At 38.8% G+C, this 27,258-nt stretch overlaps 1 protein-coding gene across 1 annotated transcript in view; it reads right to left on the reverse strand.

Annotated features, from left to right (window-relative positions):
* Nucleotides 1-25,795, reverse strand: part of tmtopsb (teleost multiple tissue opsin b) — a 31,080-nt gene extending 5,285 nt beyond the window's left edge. The window contains exons 1-3 of the mRNA XM_051411214.1: nt 25,079-25,795; nt 15,448-15,776; nt 3,246-3,479 (exon numbers count right to left, since the gene is read on the reverse strand). Coding sequence (XP_051267174.1) covers nt 3,246-3,479; nt 15,448-15,776; nt 25,079-25,466 — 951 coding nt within the window. The 5' untranslated portion in view covers nt 25,467-25,795. The remainder of the gene's footprint in view (nt 1-3,245; nt 3,480-15,447; nt 15,777-25,078) is intronic.
* Between the last annotated feature and the right edge of the window lie 1,463 nt (nt 25,796-27,258).

Below are 27,258 nucleotides of genomic sequence, written 5' to 3' on the forward strand. Positions count from 1 at the left end.
TATATACACACATTATAATATAATATAATATAATAGTGTTCTTTCTTTTTCTTCCATTCCTTCCTTCCTTTCCTTATATTTCAGTTAATTATAATAATAATTCTAATTCTTATAATTAGTTCCTTCCTTTCTTCTTGTTTGTTTACTTCTTCCTTTCTTTCTTTCTTGTTAATCTTTTCTTTCCTTTCCTTACAATTCATAATTCCTTCCTTTCTTTCTCTCATACTTTGTTCCTTCCATCCTTCCTTCCCATAAAATAATGAAAGAAACATAACAAAAGGTGATATAATAAAATGGTCCAATGAGCCATTTGAAATAAAAAAATTCACAGACAGACATCAGCAGTGGCACCTCCTGCAGAGATGATATCATTTTCGTGATGGCGGCTCCGGTCAGCGGCATGAATCTGAGCAGCGTTTTAAGTCTTCAACTCGCCTCAACACACTGCTGCCATAGTTATGGGCTGGGAGGAACTGAAGACTGAAAGCGCCACACAGTGCAGCCTCCTGTGCGTTTTTCTGTGGCCCTGAAAGTTCAGTTAGTAGCCCAATCATCACACACACACACACACACACTAACACACGCAGCAAAAACCTGCATCACAAGTCAGTCATCAAAGAAAGTTAAATGTCTTCCGAGCTCAAAAGTGACAAAGAGACAGGCAGTCCAACAGACTGAGGTGGAGGCAGATAAAAAGAGTCAGATAAAAGAGTGTGTGACAGAAGAAGGAAAAGGTCACTGCCACACTGTGTCGTTTCCTGATAGTAACATCACGTTAATCAAAAATCAAAGCTTACATTACCTTCCAGAGATTAAATAGAACTTTTTTCCTACACTCATCCCGTCCGTCACCTTTCTCTTTCATCTTTGACCTTCCGCTGCCTGTATTTCATCTTTATGTCCTTCTTTTAGAATGTGTTTTTTCATTCATTCACTTCATCCACTTTTACTGCCATTTTCTTCATTCACTGTCTTTATTCCACATGCATGGCCCAGTCGGGGGCATTTGGGCCTGTAGCCCTGGACATTGTTTCTTTGACCCCAGTTGTACTTTTAACAGGAAAATATAATTAATGTAAACCTTCTAAAACATCAGGGAATACAGACTATTCGCATCTACTATTTATTTTTTTTACATAATTGGCATCAAGAAACCAATAAGATATTAATGTACACTTTAATATGTTTAAACATGTGACTTAAAAGTACCAAATTGTGAATTCCACTATTGTCAAAAAATCATCTGGCAGCCAACTGCTTCTCTGCTAAGCTAACGTTAGGCTAGTTTTATATCTCTGGCTAGCTTTAACAACAAGATTTGGCTCTCTTGCTTTAGCTAGCTGTGTAGTTGACCGTTTCACATTGGTTTTTATTGTGTTTTTGTTTTTACTGCACACATTATGGCATAAAACAATGTCAACAAGTCAAATTTTGGTCTTACATTTGGACTACATTTGACTTAAATATGTAGTTACTGCATTTTGGCTTTGTAGGGTAGAATAATCCTCCATTTTAAGCAGTTTGTCACTAAAGACACAACGGAGGCAAGACTACGTCCATGTGGAAACACTTGTGAATTGTATACATATTAAACTTTATTGAACTTGGAGAATGTTTCTGGACTTAACAACCTGTTTGTCTGTTTTATAAAAGAACACGAACAAGCTGATAAAAAAAAATAGAAAAGGTATGTTGTTCCTTTAGAGGGATGAAAGACAAGCTTGTCAAAATGTCCAAAGCAGTGTGGAGTCACGCATGAGCCGTCCTCTCTGGGACGTTCATATTTGTTTGCAGTTATCATTATTACCATAGTCATTATCTACTAATGACTATGGTAATGGTTTATTGACAGTGAAATGCTGCACGAAGCACCTTGAAGTTTGCTCAGCTGTCAATTAGGAAGGCCAGTGGCATCAACTAGATTGCTCCCTTTTTCTTTTTTCCCCCTGCACTGTGCCCTTGAATATTAGTGATTGTGTATTATATCCTCACAGGGGGTGGGGGTTGGGTGTTATGTGTCGATGCTGTGTTGGCTTTGACACCCTGATAATAATGTCACACCTCTCTGTTTAATCTGAGTGTTTGTGTGTATTTATAGCTGGATGTGGAAGTGTGTGTGTGTGTGTGTTCCGTCTTCTGAAGGTGTAAATGAGGACCCAGCAGATGGAGAGTGGAGGTCTGCTTCCACCTACATTTCCCCTACCCCTAAGTGTGAATCTCATATTGCTTTCTGGCCTGGGTGTCTTTAAAGGAGAGCAGATAATTAAACGCAATCTGTTGTTAGACACAGGACAACTGACTGTAATTTAAAGCAGTTTAGTTTGGGATATTAATGTATCAAAAAAGCAGTTTTCAGAGCAAGTAAAAGCTGTGTGAAAATACTAATATGAAAGTATTATTAGCAACATTTACTTAAAGTATCAAACGTAAAATGATCCCTGTCAGTGTTTTACTATTTTTATATATATAAATATATATGTTGTTTTTGTATTAATATTACTGCTGTAGATATTTAAGACTGAGCTACTGTTAACTACTTTATATACTTTAATCTACAACAAATGCATCATATTCTATAAAATCATCCTGTGTTTGTTGCTGACCTATGAGAATCATTTATCTATAAAAAGTCAACTTCTAATTAACTCTGCGACAATGCATTTTACAATTAATCCAAGAGAGGGTTTCCAAATAGTTTATTCAGTTTAAGAAATATGAATTTTCTGAAGAATTTGAAGAATGAAGAATTTTCTCAACCCACAAAGGAACACTTATTCCTTCATTTTATCTGAAACATTCAAAATCACCACATTTGGAGACACATGATTTTCAGGAAGTGTCTGAAAAATTGGAAACTTGGGGGGGAGTAATGAATTCCAACTTACATTACCTAATTAAAATTTTTCAAGCCTTTTCAAGTACTTTTATACCTACTTAAGTATGCATTACACTGTGTAATCTACTTTGCTACTTTTAAAATCATATATTGCTTCTGAGTAGGCCCTGGAAGTAATTGTGCAGGCTCACGATCTGCAGAGACCAAAATCAGTTTTTTTTCAGAGAGTTGGTCCACTTTTACGGAGAGCCCCGATGTTAAACCAAACACTGGCACTAGATAGGGCCGTTTAGCGTTTTTTGCATGTTTGTCTGCCACCGTAGTTTCTCTACAGCGGGAAGACAGGGAAAGATGTCCATTCGAGAAGAAGAGCGATAACTCAGAGATACAGCGACAGAGAACACCTCACCTGTTTGTTCATGAATATGTAGATGAAAGGGTTGATGACGGTGGAGAACTTGGCCAGCAGTGATGGCGTGATGCTCGCCTCCGGGGTCAGAAAGTCATGGGGGCCAAAGGTCGCGAGCAGAGCTACCACTCCATAAGGCAGCCAGCAGACCAGATAGCACAACACCATTGTGACAACCATCACCAGCACCCGCTGCTCTCTTCGGCGGGTCACCACTGAACTCACACTGCTGACCTGGAAGAGGGAAAAACACTTTTTTGTGCATGTCTGTAAAGTGTAACTTCTGTTGATTTAAAGAGTGTTTGTATCATATCTGTGTGTTAAGATTTGACTGAATAATGGCTCTGAAAATCAAAGGCTGTTCTCCTATGTCGCCTGTACAACAAACCCCCACTACAGCTGGAAAAAATCCAAACGGCAGTCTTCAAAATGTTACTGTGAAGACTAATCAATAAAGTCAGTGGCAGAAGACTTCCTGCTGTGGGTGCAGATGGACATGAATCACACTCTCCTACCCTGTGGTTCTTCAAACATACCTCTGAAAGGGAGACACTGCAGTCTGCTGTCTTACACTGCAGTAAAACTAATTTGCAAAAAAAAAAGGCCTGAGTGAGAGCAGACACACATTCAATCAATGCATGATTCCATAAATCAATAGGTGGATACACCCCAAAATAACAACAACTGAATCTATCTCATTTTTAATTTCCAGGAGCTGCAAATGCTCAAGTGACATTTAAACCCAAACAATCACACCCTCTACTGCCAGCATAAATATTGCATAGGGAAACTCTTAAATATTTAAAACATAGGGGGGATATAATTTAAGATCAGATACGAGAGTGAGGGAGAGGTAGAATGAGAAAGATTCAGACGGTGGTTTTGGGCTATGCAGTTTTGTTTAAGTTAATAATTTGGACTCATGCATGAGTGGAAAACTCTGTGTTACAAGAAGAGACATATCCAGCGCCACTGGTGCCAACGCTCTTCTGAGGGAAGTAGCTACTGGCTGCTCAAACAGTCACCAAATATCACGTGCAGTTCAGCTCATTCGCATGCAAAATGTAATATAAAGCAGTGAATCTGTATGTGAATTAGTAATAACCCCTGAGATGAATACATAAATTTGCCAAAAAATGTCTACCAGTTCAAATCAACACATACCTCTCACACTGACCTTTTGTATTTCTCTTTCTTATTAACTTAATATATTTTCCTAAAAGCTATTGTCGCTATCTGTTTAGTTTAGTTTGTTCTCAATTAAATGGTGGTTGTGATGATGGTTTCAATACAACTTAGAAAAGGTTTTTGTAGGTTTGTTAAATGGTAGTGCAGCAAACTCTCATTTGAGGTCAATTCAATGATGTTCTTATAACCAAGAACTGATAGATGGTTGATATCAAGTAATATATCACCAGACTACATTGTCAGAAAGTCTAATTTATTTCCGAACAAGTAAACATCAGTGCGGAAGGTAGTCATTTGTCATTTTGATTGGATGCCAAACTCCAAGAAGGCGGGTCTTATCTAATATCAGCCAGTCAGTGGGTAGATGACGGGGGAGAGAGAGAGAGAGAGAGAGGACAATGAATGACAACCCTCATCCCTGAAGTATTTTGGTGTAGTTTCACTTTATTTGCATTAATTTGTTAACCTTAAATGAACTGAACCCGACAGTGAACTCAGTGCACACTTGGCGATGCGAGACAAGTAAGCTGGGCCAGCCTAACTATGTAGAGGATTCAAGTCGAGCCTGCTGGGGTTTCAGATAAGACCTGCATCTTTTCTTGCTGGTGGCAGAAATGTATTTTACCAGTATTACCTGGGCCGTGACGCTATCAAACCAGCATGAAATTGAATATATGAATATGAATTTCAGGAATTAAAAAGACTGCTATTTTGCATCTCACTCTCAAGTCTGAGATGTCTGAAAAATCTGCTCTTGGTACGAATGCTCAGTCTCTGCTTGAAACCTCCAATACATATATATATATATATATATATATATATATATATATATATATATATATATATATATATATATATATAATGTGTCATCAGGGGTCAGTGGCAATTGATAAACAACTGAATAAGTTGTTTAGGTTTGAGGAACCGTTAGTATTACCACAAGATATTAATGTAACAAAATGCTGTGATGAATTACTACCTGAAAAAAATTACAAGTTTCAGCAAGTTGATTCTCTTCCTGGAAATCAGTCTGAATAAATAGATTTATATAAATATATAGAAATTGTTGAGTAGAAAAGAAACTTGAAGCAAATTAGTGTATGACCCAAAATATGTCCTAAGAGAGGGAGGAGCTTGAACGTGCTGATGTTAAGACTTTTCCATAAGGTCTATACAATTATTTGCCGAACTAAATCCCCCCTTCCAGTTAGCTCTGAGCAAACTGCACCCTCTCAATCCTGGTGACAGGTGCTGCGTCAGTTGCATGGGCTGTCAAGGATGTCACATGAATATTTCAGGCCTTTGCACCAACTGCCTGGAGTCATTCTTAATGTCAGATTACAGAGGATGTGTCAAAAAGTCTAATATATTACGACATGTGACAAGTTCAGGTCAATAATGGACCAGGCTCTGTCAAATGATCAGAAAGGTCACGCTTCACCATCTTGATGGTTTGCTCAACATCAGAGTAAAGTTAATAGGAAGGGATGTTATTATAAAAAGCATTGATCCATTGAAATAAGTACTGTTTGCAATGCAGACATGCAGAGCCGGCTCCACGAGGGGGCACTTGTATAAAAGCATGTGAATGTTTTCCTATGACTGTGGTAAATGGAAATCCACTGTAAAGTTAGAATGCTGTTATGTAACATTGTACAAGTTCAAACCGGAATTCAAGTTCTGAAAACTAATTCTGTCATTAGGTGTATTTATAATAATAATCTTTATTTATATATCACATTTCAATATCAAATCCCACCGAGAAGAGTGTCTTCAGAGCGTGTTGCCTGCCATACGTTGGCATTTACTTGTGTATTTTGTCCTTGAAGTGGGAAACAAAAGGGTGTGTTTCTCTGCTTAAAATCTCCCCTCTCTAACCCAGTGGTTCTCAATTATTTTCTGTCATGCCCCCCCTAGAGGACAGAATTTTTTTCATGCCCCCCCTGAATTTTAATACTATTGAGAAACTGATAATATTTATTTATCTATCTGTACAAACCACTGTATGAGTTGCTAGCACCAGCGTTCTGCATACAATCACCTGATTATCAAAATGGATTAATAAAATGAGCTGAGATAACATCTGCAACAACTAAACAATTTCCATGTTCAGTTTATTAACTAAATTTTTAACATTTAAACAAGACTGCTCAGTCTGTGTGATTCTCAAAAAAAGTGCAAATGATTCACTGGGATGTGCATTTTTATAGACTTAACACAGTAACATTCAAAACTTTTTTAAACAGTAAATATTGGTCACTTGTCAGCTTCATCAGCTTATTCCTTTTCAAAAAGAGCTTTCGATGAAGTCCAGTGGCTTATTGACATAACTGGGGTGTAAGGTCTCCAAGTGCCGTCTTAATTTGCTTGGTTTCATGCTGTCCGCTGCCAGAGTTTTTAAACGTAAAACACACACAGGTCTTTTCTTATTTCCGACCGTATTCACGGTAAACCCAGGGCTGTGTAGGCTTCGTCATATTTCCTGGTCTTAATAGGTTTATGCCGGTTACATTACTTGCTGTTCTTGCCTCTGACGACTTCTCCGTTTTTCTTTTTACTCCTGTCAGAAACTTCTCCATCTCTCCTCCTCCGTCAGTCACCCCTGCCTGTCGCCCCCCCCAAGGTACTATTTGAGAAGTACTGCTCTAACCTGTCTTTGACTGATTGCCTTCTGGCCTGGTGCAACAATGTTGATGTAGCGTAAAATTTTAGTCTGGAGCACACAGCATTTTATTTTGAAAAATGACTGGATTCTCTGTGCCGTTTCTGTGTCTGACATAGCTGTCATACCATGCCTTAAAGTGATAATTCAAATTTGAAAGGGTGTAGGCGAGTTTAAGGTAGCTAAGGGCACTGAATATTTTCATCTCATTTGCAGCCATGGATTAAGAAAAGTGGTTGACCAGTTCAGCAGCAACAAGTTGATGGCCAAGAGTTGACGATGATGTGACTTTCAGACGCGTTACATCTAGCCTTCCTCTTAATACTACATCCTCCCGGATTGTCAGCGATGTTGAACCTGACACCACCATTGATGATTTAGGAGAAGCTGGAGGCTAAACAGGTCGGTCTCCACACCTACCCTATCCCTTTCGATGGAGGGTCCTACACAAGCATACAGGGTTGACATCCAGGTCCAGTAGCAGCTAGAGTCAGTTAATATTCTGGGTTTCTCGTTTGAGCCGTCACTGCATAGCTGTAGTGAAGAGGGTCAAGCTGTAACATGTTTTCCCTGAAGGATGAGATTAGAGATATCGCCCAGGGTCAGACTCTCCTTGTAGAAGTAGTGGAAGGCTCTAGGTTGCATCTTGTGTGTTTCAGTGTGAGTTAGGTTAAGCCATATTTGGGACTTGAGTGGATCTTGGATCAATTCTGAAGGTAACCTTGGTTGCCCAATTGTACCAAGGGCAAATTTCCAATTCGGTCTCCATGTGCAGTCGTCCTAAACAGAACAAATTAGAAAAGCTATGCTTCAGGAGAAATGCCTGCATATAGGTGGAAAGACTAAGGACTGATTGTCCATCATAGTCAAGGGAAGGACAAAGGAGACTAAATGTGTACATTTCTGTGCAGAAGCGAGGGGTGAAAGTCCACCCTGAATCTTAAGTCTACACCTTAAATTGATCAAGATAAGTGAGGAGCCCCAGAGCTGCACAGTGATCCTGAAAAATGGCAGAATTGTATTGTGTCAGAGCTGCTGTTGTTAAGTTGTTTACAGGTAAAACAATTCAAAAACGGCTTGTGGTGTATTAGCAGATAAAGCTCAATAACCATTCAAACCGCAAATCTTGCCAGTAAAAAATCTTAACTTTCTTTTCATTTCTTCATCAAGTACATCACTTAACATATTTTTATGTACAAGAACAGTCAGAGATTAAACTTTTTTCTTTTTACAAACCCACATGGCTGAGCCCACTCAAACCACCTGAGAGAGAACAAGATAGGAAAAACTGTTGTTGCTGAAGTCCGTTATAACCAAGATTGGTGTAAACCAGGGGGACGGACACCGATATGAGTGGCACCCCCAGGATGAGGCAAGGTGTCAGTTGCAAAGATAATGACATTGTCAGAAAAGTAAAACTTAAGTTTGTAATTTCTTTCCAGCGGGAAGTAGTCTTTTTGGCTTCATGCGTCATTGAGCAGCTTTCATATGAATGAACAGAGCACCGCCTCCAATGCTGTATCCAGTTCTCTTTATACATCCATGGGTGGGTGGGTGCCTTAAGTTCATTAAGAGCGATTGTTTAGTTTGCATTAATAAGCTAGCTAGCCAATGACAGTCACCATTTCGGGCAGCGAAATCAGTGGTTGTCGCCTGGAATTTAAAAGCCTTCCTTTGTTTCCTCAGTGTGAAATCAGAGACCTATTGTATCTAAAGTTACTTGTAAAAAATTCACAATCTGCCAATGTTACCATTGTAAACTGCATTGAAAAGTAAAAAGTGCTTCACCTAACAAGCTCTAGGCATCAAAAGATTTATCTGTGGGATTTGTACTTTTCAAATAATCAATACTGTGGTTCATTTACTCTTTTGATTAGACATTATAGAAAAGCTATGATGGACTAGAGGAAACAGTTTTGCTACTGTACTACAAGCACTGATGCAAATGTAATCGCTCTTGCAAATGCAAGCTATTAACCGTTGTATGAAAAAAGGAAACAAATATAATTCAGACAGAGAAATATGCAGATAGATGCATAACTGCATCATAATGGGAATTAATGCTAAAATATTTAAACAAAGTGCTGTAAGATTTTTTAATAACATGATTATGAATACCAAATAAAAACAAATAAAGCTCACAGTAAGAGGAAAAACTGCTGAAGTCTGAAGACACCCGCCTCTCCCCTGTCTCAGGTTTCAACGTACAGTACACACTCACAAACACACAGAGATTTAATCACATTCTGCAAAACTCTGGGAACGAGTTTGTTTGTGTGCAGTTGTATGTGTGTGCACGCCAAGTGAGAAAAATGAATGCTGTGTAAGCAGGGGATTATCTGCCCCCAGGTAACCTTACACCTAGGCTGCTGAGAGACTACATGCATACCCAAACACACACACTCTCATGCATCTATGTACATATATGCAGACAGCAGGGAACACGCCCATACCTCCCTGTGATATGCTTACCTTGAGCATTTTCTCTTTCTTTCTCCACAGAAGTTGTATTTTGTTTTGGTTAATTAACAATTTTGCAAAAGATCTTCACACAAGATTAGATTATATTATCATCACATCATAACAAAGCTGTGAAAATGATTAGGATGATTATCAGTTCATTAACTGAAGCGGTTATCTGAACGATTCTTGTTTTCAGATTCTGCAAACATGTTTGTTTTAATGAGTTGAATCACTTATCAGTTTGGTAATTTGGATGATAGTTTAATAACCTGACGTGGATCTCCTGTATCTATGAATGTTGTGTGTTGTGGAATGTGCTGCATACAGCTCCAAGCAAGCTGAATCACTTGCAAATGCAAAACTTATACGTGAGACAAAGACAATTATCTGTCTGCCTTCAGGCAACTCTGGGAACGACAAACAGCTTTCCCAACTTTCCCTCAGTGTCATTAGTATGTGACACCAAAACTGCACACTGCTTTAATTTGTTTATTCTCAGCAGTTTATTTGATGTGGTCAAAAGCAATTACAAAAATGTGACTGAACTGGTTTGCTCAGCAGTTAATAGGTCACTGGACTACAGTAAAAGTTAGTGTTTGATTTGGCTAACAAGTTATGCATTCCTTTTCATGTTGTGTCCACCAGATGAATGTAAATCCAATGTTCAGTCTTTCTCTGTTTTGCCCTTTGACAAGTCCTGAGGGAAATGTCTGGCTCTTTAGAAGCTACGTGCTCTACTATGTCCACCAGGCAGTTGTGTCCTGTCACTATCAATTAAAGGCAATAAAAGCCCCAAAAAGAAACAGAAATGCATAGAGTTAAATGTAAAAGAATATGATTGAATCAAATAAAGTTTAAAGAATTATTATTAAGATCCTTTCAAATAAACCTGAATAAAACACTTTTTAAAGAATCTTTAAATGTGGTAGAATACTTTTTGAGTAGTAGAAAGATTATTCTCTTTTTTTTTTCACCAAATACACAAACACACTTGAATCATTTTGTAAAAAAAAGAGTGTTAAACGTATAAATACTGAGGGGGAAAAAGTGTCTCGCTGTCAGCCTAATCTGATCTGAACTAAAAAATCACAGCCACGATCCTCTCCTCTCTCAATCAGCCCTTCTGTGTTTATTTATCTATCTCCTCTTCACTACGCCTACGAGTATTCATCAACATACCTGCCACCTATCTTAATCTGACACTGACAGGAAGCAGGATGCTGAGAGACTTCTCACTACATCTGGCTCTGTTTTCCTCACTTTCTCAGTTTAATAAATTCAGAACGCATCAGCGGTTAAATAACTGAAGACTGACTTTCCCTCTCTGTTCCACTTCCCTCTATCTTAAGTGTTTAATGACGACTTGTGAATTCATCTGCCAATCTGCAAACTGCCCCAAATGAAGAAATGCACCGATCTTATGAGTCTAAAGGTCAAATTGAGGCTGCGATGGGAGAGGAAGATCCCATCCCCAGGGACTGAAAATTGGCCAAATTAATTTAAGGTGTCTGGCATGATACCTGGTGGGAAATCATCTTGTGCATAAGGACTTTAACTAAACCTGACAGCAAATTTTGTCCTAAAGTGCAGGAAGCAAAATTGTTCATGAGAAACATCCTTTAGGTGATTTAAACATGATTCATATTTTGGACTCCATCCGACAGTCACAGTAATCTCAAAAGAATTTGAAAAAAGTGCAAGATAACAGTTTATTAGGAGAATTTATATCAGCGATCTGCCCTTGAACTTTAATAAATAATCCACTATTGAACTGGAAAGGGTTTGTAACAAGACTAAGTGTCTCTGTGAGGCGGTACTCTTTCTTAAAGCAGCCATTAGTGCTTAGACACTGCAGTGTTGTGAGGGAAATGCTCGGCATGCTAAAATGTTCACAATGACAATGCAAAAATGCTGATGTTAAAGCTCCAGTGTGTAACATTTAGGATTTATTGGCAGAAATTGAATATGATATTCATATGTTTTATCGAGAAGAGTGGGTCCGCCATGTTGAACCGCCATGTTTCTACAGTAAGCCAGTAAGGACAAACCACACACTGGCTCTAAATAGTCCCTTTAGACCCAATGTTTTCCTGAGTTTCGTGGCATATGCACTGGGAATGGGGCGACGGATATTCAGCTCTGACGGCTTGATGCCACTGAATCCTACACATTGGACCATTAAGCAGGTATACAGTTTGCTATCTTCATCTATCAAAATACAGTTGAATCTGATGGGAATGTGATTAGTTCTGCTGACATTGGGTCAGAACCAAAGTATTGGAGAAAATAAAATCTTGACGATTGTGGCGCTAGATGAAAATTCAGGGAATCACCAAAGTGATTATTCATCCTGAGGAAGACATATTTGTCCCAACTTTCATGGCAATCCACCCAATAGCTGTTGAGACATTTCAAACAAATGTTTACCTCAATGTGGCGCCAGAGAAAAAGTCAAGGGAGTCAGTCGGTATATAGTCAGTATATTCAGATTTTAAGAGACCCTGCTCCAAAAAGCAACACACACAAGATCAATGTGATTGCAGGCTTTGCAGGAACCAACAGATGCATGGCACAGCAACCAGCAAATGGTGTGGCAAATTAAATTCTTGTGCAAACAGCATCGACACAGAGTGTGGTTCATGGCCGCGAACAAACACATTTAACCATCCTACACGAAGTTAGGAGAATACATATGACGCACAAGCCTAATTCTTAAATACACTCTGTATGCATGTGGCTGTCAAATAGATTAACATAAAAGATGAAGGCAAAAACAAGCAGCCACACATGCAGAAGACACCTCAGACATCTGCCACCTATACAGTCTTACATACACAAACACACACACACACAGAACATCTATCTGTTCACTCAACTGATCAATTACATACCTTTTCTAACATCTCTACTGCATAGTCTAAAAAATGTCATAATCAATTTTCAAAACCCACTGCATATCATTTATGTGTAATTGTAAAATATAATACGGTCATTAAAACCCCCACGCTGCGAGGCACAATATGAAGGGATCCTCTTCGGTGGTAGCTGCAGCCCTGGTAAACCACACAGACACACAGACGCACAAAGCTAAATGAAGAGTTTTTGTCCCCTGTGATTAGCTGACAGAGGGTGTGAAGGTCTGCAGCCTTGAGGGTTAATGAAGCACCTCAGCAGAGTGTAATCAAGACAATCATCTGCAGTGATGGGAATAACAGCATTATAAATAACGTTGTTACTAATGACGTTACTTTTTTCAGTAACGAGTAATCCAATTGATTACTCTTCCCATCTTAATAACGCTGTTACCGTTACTGCCAAAAAATGCGGCGCGTTACTATAATTGAAGCTGTTTTTTTCATCAGACCAACTAGATCTCTGAGCAGAGAGGCAAAGACTTTTTTTACTGATCTTCCTCGGTTAGTGGGCAGTGCACGAGACAAGCGTACAAATGCTGGCGATTGGCTGAGGTTGAGTAAAATTTCATGGTAAGCCAATCAGAGGTAGAGTTGGGCGGGTGTTCGAAAGCACGCATAGTCGGACACACAACGAACAACACAAGCGAGTCAGTCAACGAGAGACAGGTATGGCGAGTTGTGTTGCATCTTATTACATTTGCACTAAAAAGAGTGTATATATTTTTCTACACATTTTTGGTACATTGCTTAAAGAGCATATTTAGTAATTTTTAATTTAGATTTATTTGTTGGCTGGCTGCAGCCTCTTGAAGTGAGATTGTCAATGGCCAGAGAAAGAGATTTATTTTTATGGAGATGTATTTTTTATTTCTTATGTACTACCTGTTTATATTTGGATTTCTTAGTTTTGCTATACATTGTACTTTTCAGTTAGATTGAAAGCACCTCATATCGTTACACTGTTCTACTTTTTCGAGGAAAAAAATACTTGAAGTACAGTATATCTACCAATTGTCTGAAGTTTATTTGCACTACAAAGAGTGTATATATTTGTTATTTATTTTTGGTATAGTGCTTAACAAGCATAATTTAATTTTGCCCAGTTGTGGCCTGTTGAGAGGCAATAAATATCAAAAGTTCCAAAACATCTATTGTGTTATTTGTATCGATCCACTATATAAACATAATATCTACATACATGGCATTTGATTGGAGGCTAGTCTCACTTTGTACAACAGCAACATTAAAATAGTTTAGATTTGTGTACATTGTTTCTGTTAATAATGTATTGTATTAAGTGTCCATTTCATTATAATATTCAGATTTATCATAAATAATTGGGCATGCACATGTACTTTAAGTTCCGTTAAAGAAGGGTGGAGGTGGGGTCACATTTGAGCATTTAAAAATGTACTTGAAAGTAACGCAATAGTTACTTTCCAAAGTAACTAGTTACTTTTATAATTTGTAACTGACTAACTAATTTAGTTACTTTTTGGAAGAAGTAACTAGTAACTGTAACTAATTACTTTTTTAAAGTAACTTGCCCAACACTGGTCGTCTGTAATCCTGTCATTAACACCAGCCTGTAGACAAAACCTCTCTACTCACATTCCTTAACATCTATTTTCAGCTTCCTCGCTTGACTCTCAGCTCCAACGAGAGCTTCCTCGCTTGACTCTCAGCTCCAACGAGAGGGAACCACTCTTAACCTTTCTCTAAATTACTCCTACCAGGTCTTCACTTAAATGCAACCCCAAACCCATTGTTATTAACTATATCATAATGTATGTAATAATGAGATAAGCAAAGGAATTCACCTTATATAGTAAATTGAATCTTCACATATTTGTATTTTATTGTGATTTAACTGCCTCGTGATACATTTTTACATTCCCATTATAGAGTTAAAAAAAGGGCTCTGTCCTTGGTGGAAGCCAACAAAGAATCGAAGCAGCTACAGGGTTTTTGCAAATGCATGAACTCTAAGTAAAGTTAGTCTTAGTAAAGTCAACAAAAAGCTTAACATATAAGAAAGAGGTTGAAGTGGTTCAGGGTGTTGGCATGAAAATATTTGCAGGGCTGGGCGCAGTTCCACTCCAACTTCTAAAAGAATAACTTTTTTTCTTGCCAAATGTTTCTTTTAGGCTCTGTCTCTTTATTGTTCTTGTTTTTTCAAAGAAACAGTTTGAACTGGTCGATTTATGAGTCAGGTGAGGGGAGAAACAGAAAGATGCAAATAAAACCTGAATCAAATCATACATTATTTCTAAGAAAGCACGTGTACTCATACACTGCATCTTTAAAGGTATTACAGCTTTATACCTGGTGTTTTAAAGTTTTTAAAAAGACTTCCCAAAATGAAGCTTTCGTAAGGTCAGGAGCATGATATTTTACAGGTTAAGCAGCAATATATAATATCCAAATACGAGCTGTCATCCAGATATTGGATCATGTCGTAACCTCTCTTGTTCTCACTGTTCTTGCACCAAGGTGTAAATTATGTTCAGCAAATGGGACATGGCTTCAGACACTTCAGAAAAATCTCACAGTGGCTGTTTGGCTTAACAGTCAGCAACAGTGTAAAGCAGCAAAGACAAAAGAATAAATTGGTGTTGGCAGGTTTAATAAACTCCTTTTGCTGAGATGTCAAATCTGATTGGAGATAGTTGGGATCAGCTGGTGCGTGGCTTAAGTCTTTGAAATGTATGAACTCATATTCTTTCCTCTCTTGTCAGATTTATCCTGATTAAGCATTCAGGGTAGCTGGAGGCTTTTGATACAGTAGTAAATCAGTTAAGGTCACAGATAAGGAAATACATGTCTGGTGTGCATATGAAGCACTAGTAAATACACTTCGTATCTGGTTTCTTATCTCAAATCTTTCTTCTTCTGCTGTTTCTGGCTCATAGACATCTTCTCAACTCACTGTTGTGTTTTCTCTCATGTAATATTTACATTTGCAGAATCTCACCTGTCTGATGGTGTACAGCAGCTTGCCGTAGGAGTATAGGATGACGCAGAACGGCAGGACCAGGCAGAAGGTGAACAGGCAGATGATGTAGGAGATGTTGTTTGCCGTCTTGGTCTTCCAGTCCACTGAGCAGGTGGTGCCAGGACCCTCGGGCCCGTATCGGCTCCAGCCCAGCAGCGGAGGTACAGTCCAGGCCACAGAGTAGAGCCAGGAGAAGCAGATCCCTCCCAGCGCAGGGCGGTACTCTCTGCCGTTGGCTATAGTTGGCGCCATCATGGTGCAGTAACGCTCATAGGAAAGAACGGCGAGGGAAATCAGGGAGACGATGCCTGAGGAAGAAGACGTACAGAAGAAGTGGTCAGTAGGTGTGTAACAAAATACAGTGACATGAAAAATGGATTACAATATCAAGTAAATCTTCTCTTGTGGCTCGTACAGTGGAACTGAACCAATCAGTGTCCTTTAAGGGAGCACTGGCGGGGTGGGCGCTAGGTGTGACACAGCAGACAGCAAACAGGAACTTATTGTATTTCCTTCCAGACCCTCTTCTTTCTACTCCTCTTTTTCTACAGTGAAGGAGTCCTAAGCACACATTTTCAACCCATGCAGAAGTGATTTAATTCGCAGCACATTAAACAAATCTGAATGTTTTTGTCCATGTTTGTATTAACAGTGCCTCTAAATATCCCTTTGGCTTAAAAAAACACAAACTCAATAGCAGCATTCACATCAATTTTAAACCGGTCTTTGTGGCCAACTACTGTATTTGGGGAAGTGTGACGTTTGTTCTTTATCTTTGTGAGAACATTTTTTGCAGGCATTTTTTTTATTTATTTGACTGTTAAGTTAATTTATTTTGTACCAAAACTTTATTTAAAAAGAAAATTATGTAAATAATAGGGCTGTAACTATCATTATTTTAATCATTGATTAACCTCCACTTTATTTTCATGATTCATTAGTCAAGGTTTTGGTGTGTAAAACATCAGAAAACAATTAAAAAATGCCTAGCACTATTTCCTAGAGCTTGAGGCGATGCAATAAAATGTCTTGTTTTGCCTGTTCAACAGTCTGAAATCCAAAATGAATCAATTTACTATAATGTAAGATAAAAGCAGAACATTCTCGCATTTAAGAACCTGCATCCATTAAATATTTACTTACAAAAAGATTATAAATATAGTTGCCAATTCATTTTCTGTTGTAGTGCTAATGAAATGTGAAGCACAAAAGCGCAAATTTGACATTTCATTTTTCTATGTTCACAGTTTATTTTGAATCAAATCTTATTACATTTTCAGTCAAACTTTGTAAAAATACCCCGAGTGAATCGAACCGTGAGCCTGTTTGTGTCGTGAGCTAATTGCGTCCCTATATCCTCAGTGGGTTGTGGCTGTAATCTCTTCACATTGAAACAAGACATGCACAGAAACACTGATTTGCATTGGAGGGGAGGCAGATGGCAGCACAGCCACACACAGTCTTTTTCCACAAATTAATTGCTTAATCGATGAATGTGTCTTGTTGCAGTAAATTGTTGTTGAAGTGACTTCGTCTTATATCATACCTAATCAGCACATACAGGCTAAAGTGCTAATCCAGTGGCACTATTACAGGGACAGAAACTTTAATTACAGACAATCACAGGACCTCCATACATGATGAAGGTTTCTGATTGGCTGACAAGGTGGTGTGTTTGCTGCGGACAGGGATGAGGTCGTGGGCGCACAGTGTGTTGAGAGCAACAGCAGAGAGTGAGAGTCTTGAGGATAATGGAAGTGATTTTGTGTTTGTGTGTTTGTGCACACTGGGTATCAGTATGCATGCAGTGTGTGTGTGTGCTTGTGTGTGTATGTGTTTGGATGCAGGTGGATGAAGAGGAGGTAAGAGCTCTCTCTGTTCATTACTGATGCACTCAGGGCAGACCTGTGGAGTCCATGTGCTGTATCTAACAAGGGTCAAACTGACACTTCATTAAGATACAGTGTAAAAATGATAAAATATTACATCACTTGTGGTTTTTTAAATGTAAATGCTATATTCTTATTAAAACTGAGTTATAAAGAAATATTGAGGAAGAAATAAGACATACAAGTCAATTAAAACATTTGTATATATGATTGCAGCATATCTATCTAAATATTCTTGCTGATTACATTGTTTGTACTGACGACTTACAATTTTTCAAGAGTCAGATAGACATTTTAAGAAAAAGTCAGATATAAAAACAAAAAAAGAATAAACAGCATCAACATAAAAGGACAAAAACTGCAGTTCCACGACCGGCCACCTGAGCCTTACTACAGAAGTGAGTCAATCTCCATAAGACCCCATATTAGAATGCCCAAAATTCACAGCAGAAATAAATATGTTTACAGCCTGGTACAAAAATACAGTTTTTGTCTCTAAAGCTAATTTCCCCGCTAATGACAAACAGGGGCAGGGGGTCTCAAGTTGCTTGGCTATAAGGGTCATTAGCCAAACAAGTTGGGAACCAGTGGGCTAAATCAGCAACAAGCCAGAGGTGTGCGTATTTAAAAGATGCATTCATTCATTGTTGGCAACTTGTGTGGCAGTAGAAGGAGCTGTATATCCAACAACTGACATATTATCATCTCATTAAGCTAATGTGTTAATAAAGATAACTTGGTTGTTCTGCTGTTTGGTGCATACAGTGGGTTTACTGAAGCTTTGTTGTGCTGAAAACAGCTTCTAGAAACATGGGTTGTGGGCATGAAAACGAAAACAACGAGCCAAAAGCAGCTAAAAACACTCATATTGTCTTTTGATCCATTATTAATATTAAAAAAAAAATGAGTGGTGCAGCTTTATTTGTTTGGTTTTTTATGTTACCCTCCATTTGTGAAATAACAAGCTTTGTCTTCTTGTGATAGTGTAATTATTGTCTTGTGTGAAAACGATGATTTTCTATGTTGAGAACACAATTGTGTAATTGCATATAATCAGCAGACAGATTGCTGCATGTCTCATTGAATGACGCTGTTTAAAACCAACTGTTGATGACCAAAGGCACACTATTAATAACCTGTAGGATTATTACAAGGACAACAAAACAAAATCTATGTTGAAATTACATTAAATCATTATATAGTCATGGATAAATACATCTCACCAACCCAGTTTAGTGGATTTTTTTTTTTTTTCAATATGAATGGTCTGCTACCTCAGCAACAGGGCAACTCCTCCACACAGCGACCGATTTTCTATTCATTTCCTGTAACGATTGCACAGTCTATACTCCGAGCCTGGTGGGAATTCAGGGGAACGTATCAGTCCCTCATGTTGGCTTTGATTCAAAAATGGCCCACTCTGATTCTCCACCATGCAATTTAATGGGTTTTCACCCGAGGCCTGATTCTTCCTCACCCAACTCCAGAGTGGTTTGGGAATAGATTTATGGTGAAATGAATGACCCAATGTCCAAGACCTGAGTCAGCATAGGAGATAATCATCTTTCATTCTCTCCTGTTTTTGCACTCTTTCTCCACCCATCTCGTCACACTCTTTTAATTTTGTCTCACTCTCTCTTTCTGTCTTTCTCAATCGGACCCTCTTTCTCTTTCATTGTTACTTTCTACCTCTTTTAACTCCCTTTTAACCGTTGGTAAAGCAAAAAAACACTTCCAGCACACAAAAAGTGCATTTAACATGCACTGACTGCAAGTAACCACGTAATGTCGTTTTGCTGTAATGTGATATGTTAAATATCACTTACATATACAATTTGGAAGTAGGGGATTAGTAAAACCTGAGTTCCCAGACAGATTTGTGCTGGAGAAGGATGGTCTCTCTGTTTCTAATTGACTTTTTCCATGTGTGCGTGACAAAAACTTCAGACAGGGAATGTATCGCTGCAAAAAGAAAGTGTGATGGGATGAAAGCAAATATGATTTCACGTGGCTAAGGCTCCAACTAACAATTATTTTCATTACAGATTAGCCTGCAGATTATTTTCCTGAATAATCTATAAATAGATTAGTCAATATCATGCCAGAGCTTAGTGAAAAATGCCCATTATAATTTCCTAAAGCCTCATGAGACATCTTCTGCTTAATTTCCCGGACCAACAGTCTAAAACTCAAATATAATCTATTTACAATGATATAAAAATAGAGAAAATGTATTTGAGTAGTAGGAATTTTAGAAAGTTCTGCACTTTTGCTTGAAAACTGACTCAAGCAAATGATCAGAAACTCATTTCTCATTTCAGGACAGAGCAATCCATCCTTGTTTTCATAATAATTGAATTTAAAGTATGACTATGTGTCCTCCACTGCACTGGTTCCCAACCTGGGGTTTGGGACCGCCACTAGGGGTCGCTAAAACTTCAAGAGGGGTTGCGAGGCCCTCTTGGTATTAAGGGGCGTTAGAAATCCTAAAAATATATACACAGCGGGCCTATATCTCAGCATTTTGTTCACTACCGTGAATAAAATTAAATAAAATTGTTATGTTTAAAGTTTAGATCATAAGATATAAACTCCTAAACAGCCTCATTCTGCATTAGCAAAGTAAGCTGTGGGAACAACCAAAGAGCTAACAACACAATGGCTGAAGTGTTAGGGAGAAGAAAACATTGAATGTGTGTAAAAAAAAAAGCCTACTAAGTATTCTGGGCTAATGTAGAAACATGGCAGTTCAATATGGTTGCCTCCATGGAAGAGGACCCGCTCGCTCTTCAAAAATTTGACTGGAAAAACTGGATCTTCTTTCTTTCTTTGGAAATTACGAAACTTTTGCTTTCACACATGCTGCACTTGAAAGGGAAAAGGACAAACAAAAGTCTCCTCTGTAACCTCATGAAGATCTAATTCCAGTGTAAGTGACCTGATGGAGCTTGATTACAAGCTTCCTAACAGTCCCTGACTGCACGGTACAGTGGCTCAGATGTTGTCTGGGTAATTGCAGCGGGGCAGACAATGTCTCTTTAGGGAGTTAACAAACAAACTGGATTCCATCTCGTAGGCAGAAGGTGAAACAAGAGGTCTTCCAACCTGAGTAGATCTATTTCTGTCTATCGCAGTATTCAGGCTGACTGAACAGAGTAATGTGTACTCCTGGTGAGATATTGATAAGGAAGTGTTGGAAGTAACAAATTCCATTTATTTCTGTTCCTGTACTTGAGTATTTTTTTGGACAGTTCTATTTTGTTTTTTGTTTGTTTTTTTAAACAGCAGTGTGTCTGCTTGTTACAGCTCTTGAAATGTCTTCAACCTTGATTTAAGTTTTAACTAACAAAATGTTCTCCTAAAGGACTTGGAAACTATTAAAAAGACTTAAATTTCAGAGTTTACCTACTTCTAAATCCCCTCTGATGCCCATCATTCTGCAAGTTGAAGGTTGTTTTTTTTAACCTAGGATGGCAAAGGCATGACACAGTTTGAGTTGGAGTAAGGAATACTTCACTCAAAATGCATAATTATGTAGTAGCCTCACCCGTCTGTGGGAGATTATTGATTGCAAAATACTCTGTGGCTAATGTGAATATCATAACGATCCAGTGCTCCCTGAAGTCCAGCAGCAGGAGTTAGGTAACAATGTGCAAATACAACTGGCCTATTTCTGGGTGAAAATGCAAGAGTAGTCTTACATGTCACTGTTTATAACACAGGGCATTTATCCTTTGCTGCACTTTAGAAAAAAAGAGAAAGGGGGCATAAATTAAGAGTATACCCACTTCTCCAGGCGCCACTACACCACTGCTTAGTCAGTAATGTTAGTTATAGGATGTTTTATTATCTGATTGCGAGCTGTTGGGAGATGTTCTACTGTACATCTATAAACTAGAAGTGAGATTCTGCTGCAGGAGGCAGTTCAGTCCCCTTTATGTGATGTTTCAGTCAGCACCATCAGGAGCAAATAAGCTCATCATCTCATAATGCACGAGTATGCAAAAACTTAACTCAAATGAATTCATCATTTTTAATTGGTTAATGAACCCATCCATTTCTTTTATGCTGCATATCCTGATTCAGGTCATGTTAATTTAATAAATTGGATCATTATAAACTTTTGTGAAACAGGTATTAAAATGGTCTTAAATTAAAGCTGGTGCAGAAACCTGTCATTTTGTTTTTTCACATGACTGCAGTGTGCTTATCGACAAATGCATTAGCAAAGGAACGCTGGGAAGCCACTTGTATGCAAAACATTTCCTCAGCAATTGCACAAATGTAATGCAGTTGACACAAAAATACTGTAGCTAAATAGGCACTCTAAAAAGCTAATGCAATTCAAACTAAATCTCCTCCTCGGGCAGCAATTTTTCCAGTTAACACACAATCTTGTTTGAACTCTGCAGAGTTCAAACCTGCTACTGAATAAGGATCAAACACTTTCACTAAAGGTAGATACTTTTTCTATTTACTTGGGCAGTTTAAGCATTATAAATGCAACTAACAATTATTTTCATTGTCAAATAATTTGCTTATTATTATTGTGTTCAACATATTTATTGTACAAAATGAAGAAATTCAACATAATAACAGAGAAAAGCAGCAAATCATCACAATGGAAGAGCAGGAACTAGCTGCCTGCTTGAAAAATTAACTGACAATCAAAATAGTTGCTGATTTTCTTTTGAATGACACATCAATTAATCATTTCAGCTCTAATACTTACTATAACTTCTTCTTGAGTCACAACTACACCTGTACACTGTTTTGCGTACTAGCTTTCCATCTGCCAGAATATGATGTGAAATGACATGACCCAATAGGTGATTTCTGTACATTTTCAACCTTGGCTGAATTTCGTCTTGTTTTTCCACTATCAATCAATTCTGACCGAACTGTCATCAATCATTCACGACACACATAAATCTTTGATGCTAGGGTGCCCATCTCTGCACCCCATACCATATACGTCCACAATTAAAGCATGTCATTAAGGTATTTTTTCAACATTGAGCCCTATGATCCTCTCAGTACCAATTTTATTGTGTTTGGTTTTTTTTTCGTGACTCTACAGCCGCTTCTGAATACTCACCCCGGCCAAACATTGTGAAAAATTCATCACAAAAGTTTTCAGGTTGTGGATAAACTGCAAATCAGATATAAATTGTGCATGTATTGTTACAAGGTAAAAAAATTGAAAGATGTGTCTAGGATGTCTTGGAGCATCTAGGATTGTAAAGCTGTTGACCCTGTTGAAGGTGTATAGTGGAGTTATTGAAGGATTTAGCTAGAATCCTTCAATTTGAAAATAGAGTTTGTGTCCAAAAAAAAACCAACTAACTTGAGAGCAACAACACCTTACTTCAAAACCAAAGTCCACAGAGAAAACAACAGATTTAAGAGCAGCAGTAACACCTAACTGCCAGTCCAGACTCCAGAGAGAAAACAACAGATTTAAGAGCAACAACACCTTACTGCATGACCAAACTCCAGAGAAAAAACAAGGGATTTTAGACTAGTGGTGTAAAAAAAATATTGCTTTTACTTTTTTTGTAATACTATATTGATGATTGAAAAACTCTGTACTGATTTTGAACAGTTAGAGATAGATTTGTGGCAGTGGTGATATTTTATTTACTACTAAAACTAAACTAGCAGGATCCAAAATTATATACTGTAGTAACCCCGTCTGTTTACAGTTTTTTTTAATTTGTACCTAAAGAATCCTGCAAGCACTTTTAAATGTAGGCAAATGTTAATTCCTTTGCTCCAATTGCACAAAAAGTTGTACTTTAATACTGGATGTAACAGGGACTGTGTTTCATGCCAGTGCCACTCTTCTCATTGCATTAAAAAAGACACTTTTCTGCAGATTTTGGTTGGTTGTTTGTAAAATGTCAATTTATATCAGAGATGTGCCGATCTGATACTCAGTATAGGTTGGCTACTAGCCAAAATCACTGGATAGAGGGAAAAAAAAGTATAATCTGATACGATCCATTAGTCTTAACTATTACATAAAGGCTTAACTCAACTTTGGGCTATGGATTTCTTCCTTCATTGGAGCAGAAAAATCGTTTCACAGTTTGAGTTTGATGTTTTTTCGATGGCTAGGTAGAGAAAAGTGCATCCATACAAATGTATTACTAACAGCTTGATTATGAGAGGGAAAAGACTGATTGGTACCAGATAGCGGCATCGGTATTGGACATGAAAAAGTGGTATCGAGCCATCCCTAACACATAGCCTAGTTACAGTACCACAATCTATCACACTGTATTGAATTGTAACCCCTGTATCATGATACATATCGTACATATCGTATACAGTACTTCAAGTCCAGACTCCAAACAGAAAATAACAGATTTAAAAGCAACAACAACACCTTACAAAAACTAGGGATTTAAGCGCAACACCTTATCACACCTTACTTAAACTACTTCAAGTCCAGACTCAAAAAGAGAAAACAAGAGATTTTCTAAGCAACAACAGAGAGCAGTTTAGGCTAAAAGTAACAGAAATAGATGAAGAGGTATGTAAAGGATAAGAGACGTTGGTACTTAAGTGTATTAACGGATTGATTATTCATTCACATTTGTACTCAATCACCAAGAGAGAAAACGTCTAAATTCAGCGAGAGCACGAAAACGCTGACAATCACAGAGGGATCACCCCAATCATCATCTCTCTTTTTTTTTTTTTTTTGGCTCCAATAGCTAGACCATTAAGATCCTGGTTTCTGAGCAGAGGGGCGACATAAATAATCTGTGAAAGTGATTAGAGTGATTGCCCTGCAACTGAAAGGTCACAGGTTTGATCCCAGCACTGATGAAGAGCACTTATCAATAGCCCTGTGTGCACACATTCGAACATGAGGCACAACCTCTAAGGATCAAGATAAGAGCCTAACAAGAGCAGATTTATTATGTAACACGATCAGAAATGCTTTTTCCATGTTTTATGATTATTTTAGAGTTCATCTCTTCTGCATCCTCTTCCCCCAAAAGTTACCCCTGGGAGAAAATCTGAACTATTACAACACATTACTGTATCATATTATTTATGTCCTTGAAGGAAATACCTCATTTTCCAAGCTTATAGCACAGCTGAACATACTCAGCAGTGAACAGCACATTACCTTCGACACTTAATAGGATTTTAATTGAAATTAGCTGCAGAATGAATCAGGTTAACAGGATTTCAATCAAATGTTTGGAGTGGGTTCTATGTTGCCCGTTTCTGGCAATGAAAGCATAATGTTCTTCATCCTCCTGCAAGCAGCTAAAGGCAGAAAATGAGGTAAATATGTTACAGCAGAGCAAGTAAAACATATTATAAGGGACCGTGCTGCTGCTGCTGCTGTTTAAATTCCAACTTAAAGGCGAGGAACTGATGAAATGCTGTGACTTTTTGGTGCTTGTGAAATCGTTTGATGTGGTTTTGGATAAAAGTGCATGATGCGCACAGTGGTTACATTGAAAAAAAGGACATTCTGGAGACAAGCTTTTCACTCTTTCGGCAGCATCCAGAGTTGATATGTTAAGAAGAAAATCCAATGTTACAGTCTGGCAGGCTAAATCAACATTTCATCTCTCTTAGAGGAAAAATAAGATTAGATTTAAAGATTAAATTATTTATTAAATAACTTCTGAGGCGTTCTTTGAGTTATTAAATCTCCAGTGACACCTGACAAAGAAGTAAAGACAGCTGCTTACCTAAACAAGCGTTAACGAACCCGTACCAAACGCACCCAGCGCGTCCGATCAGCCACCGCCCCTGGGTGCTGGCCGCGAAGCTGAACGGGGTGCCCAGCACGCTGACCAGCAGGTCGCTCGCTGAGATGCTCACCAGCAGGAGGTTCATGGGCGTGCGCAGAGCCCGGTACCGGCAGAACAGCGCAAGCACCAGGAAGTTACTGAGGAACCCGAAGGTGCCGATGAAGCCGAGGCACACCGCCACCACCAGGTGCCCCTTCGGGCTCAGGGTCACAGGAGGGAAGGAACCGGGCACCTGCTCGTACGCGTCCGTTGCCGTCGCCGCCGTGCCTCCAGCTCCTCCCCCGGGACAGTGTGCACAGCTCAGGCTCACGTTACAAACGATCATACCGGGGTGAGCGCGAAGTTTGTACCGGCCCCAAGTTTGCACCGACCATAACGGACCGTCTCGGTGCTGTTCACTCAGTTAACCCATCTGGAGAAGCGAAGGCGCGCGGTGGAGCCCTCTGTTGCACCGTGCGCCCATGTGAAAGCTTTTAATAAAGAAAGAAAGAAACGTTTTAAACGCTCGGCTGTACGGTCCAAGAGAGCGAATGAGTGAGGATTCAGAGATCAGATGCCGGTGTCATTTTAGATCCGCCCCTTCGCCGTGCGCTCCGGAAAGGTGCGCTCCTTTTCTTGCGCGGCCACAGTTCAGCTTTAAGTGCGCCTGAGCTTTTATCACCCACTGCGCCTTTTAACGCGCCGGGGGACAAAACCCTTCAGCATGAGGCGGTGTGTGTGTGTGTGTTTGAGTACGCATGTGTGCAAAAGCCTCAAACCACCATCCACGAAAGCATTGCATAACAATATTTCTGTGCAGAAAAACACACTGCAAATTAAGGGAAAGTGGTTCAAAAGCTGTGTGATAGGTGCAGCTCCAGACTCCACTTCTCTTATTTGAACCAGAAAAACCTTACTGATTGATGTAGATACGACTGCTGTACTACAGTGCAAGCATTTAATTAAAAGAAATCACCGATTCCTCACGTGGAGAGCGGAGGAGAGAATCCATAATATGCCTGACAAGAGATCAGTATGTAAAGCCTGGGGGACAAGGACTGATTTCTCCTGAGCTTATTAACTGCTCTTGGTAAGCCAATCATTATAGATAGGTAGGTAGATAGATGCTCCTGCTGCTCCTTTTTAGAGCACTTGTTGCAGATGTCTTTTTCCTGTCTACTTCCCTTCTTCACACACAGACACATTTCCTTTCAAAGGGAGTTCTCCCTTATTTTGCATGCTTAACCCGACAGAAAAGGGAAGCTATTGCATATAGATTAGATTTAAGGTTAGAGCAAAGTCCTCACCTAAATCACAAATTAGGTTGGCGGCTTTCAAATTGATCCATATGACCCTTACAAATTGAAAACAAATGTTAAGGAAAGATAATGGTATTAGTTAAATAACAATAAAGTAGAATTAGTATTAGAGTTAAACCTTCCCTACCATCTACCAATCACCTACAGTATACTTTGGTGGACCATATCACACTATTTTCTGCTAAATTTTGCCCCTTGTTCAATCAAGATATGATGATTTTTATCCTTCTTTGGTAAGAGTTTGATTATGCTATATGTTATAAGTTCACATTATAGATGGTGATTGACAGATGGTCTATGGTTTATGAAAGTCCTTTGGTTCTGTGTAACAAACCAGTCAGGGCACCCCACTTCCCCTATATACAGACTTTCTGGCTTGTCCATTAATGACACTTAAGGCTGTAGCCCTGCACACTCTGCATAAATGATGCTAAGGGGCAGCCACAACATCATATTTTGAAGCGGTGGGACACCGACCAAGCCACAGTAAAGAGTTGGGAGTGAGACCGGGCTGGGAAGGATACCCTAGAGAGCAATTTATCACGTTTCCTCCACTGAAAGGGCAGCCCAAAGGACCCTTTATCATTTTTTATCTACCATAGGGTCATACAAGAGGGCACTTTTGTCATGTCTTTTTCAAACACAGGGGCACCACGGGGGGCAAATGCTCCCAGGAGTCCACCAGTGCTCCACACCCTTACCCTTACTGAATGTTACTAGGATACTGGGCTGCATTAGTCACACAACCACAAGTAGTCACTCATCAAGAAAGCATTAGTGTGTGTGTTTGAAACATTTAAACAAAGGGACCAATGATGT

Source organism: Dicentrarchus labrax, unplaced genomic scaffold (genome assembly GCF_905237075.1).
Source record: "Dicentrarchus labrax unplaced genomic scaffold, dlabrax2021, whole genome shotgun sequence".
Classification (NCBI taxonomy): domain Eukaryota; kingdom Metazoa; phylum Chordata; class Actinopteri; family Moronidae; genus Dicentrarchus; species Dicentrarchus labrax.